The sequence below is a fragment of the Camelina sativa genome, chromosome 17 (assembly GCF_000633955.1).
Source record: "Camelina sativa cultivar DH55 chromosome 17, Cs, whole genome shotgun sequence".
In the NCBI taxonomy this organism is placed as follows: Eukaryota; Viridiplantae; Streptophyta; class Magnoliopsida; order Brassicales; family Brassicaceae; genus Camelina; species Camelina sativa.
Genome location: NC_025701.1, coordinates 9124400 through 9125292, shown reverse-complemented (window position 1 = coordinate 9125292; position 893 = coordinate 9124400). Strand labels below are relative to the sequence as shown.

General features: G+C 44.5%; 1 protein-coding gene across 1 annotated transcript in view; it reads right to left on the bottom strand.

Moving 5' to 3' along the window:
• Window positions 1-893, bottom strand: part of LOC104756321 (probable purine permease 14) — a 3574-nt gene continuing 2681 nt past the window's right edge. Inside the window, exon 3 of the mRNA XM_019239567.1 lies at window positions 1-165. Coding sequence (XP_019095112.1) covers window positions 135-165 — 31 coding nt within the window. The 3' untranslated portion in view covers window positions 1-134. The remainder of the gene's footprint in view (window positions 166-893) is intronic.

Sequence of the window (893 nt, the reverse complement as noted above, 5' to 3'; positions counted from 1 at the left end):
TATATATAAATTTGTTCATTCCATTGTAAAATTATTACATCTAAAAAGTAAAACCGAAGCTACACACACACTTCCACTCTCTTTACACACAAATAAACAAATTAAAATACCCACAGGACTGAAAATATATATACTTAATTTGCCATACGATTCTCTTTGTGAAGCCTAATGAAATAAGCGACGGCGCTCAAGACGGCAGTAACCAAGGCAACACCTTTGAAAGCATCGAACTCATCATCCATGAAGTTGAAGAAGATCACCACAAGAACCGACACGATCGGCCACGTAATGACACTGATCACATTCGACAACACGCTCGAGACAGAGTAGACAAGTCCCACGATCCCTACCCAATAGATCTGCCACGCAACAGCTTGACCAACCATAGCCATCACGTACGAGCCTTTACCTTTCGAGAACCCATTCATCTCCCTCTTCAAATCGTGTTGCTCGCCGGCGATAAGCAGACCCACGACGGAGATGAGCGTAGCGACGAGGGAAGAGAAGATGATGACTTCGAAAACAGAGGCAAAGCTTGGTTTTTTATTGGTCGATTCGGTTCGTTTGAAGATGTAATTATCGAAGACGTTTTGGATGTTACAGAGAAGGAGAGAGAAGCAGATTCCGGCGAACAGAGCAGCCCATGAGCCTTTAGCGTAATTCTCCTCTGCTTCATCTGGCTCGCCGCCGAATGAAGCGGACAGAGTAAGTGCTCCGGTGACGATAGCTAAGATCACTGAGATAACAACCCATCGGTTGAATTTGATTTTGTTGATGAAAGCTGCGAAGATGGGAGTGAAGAAGAGCTGTGTTGTGTAGATCAGAGTGAAAACACCAAATGGGATCTCAAGCTTTCCCATGGCTGAGAGTCTTCCTTGAACCGACATGACGAT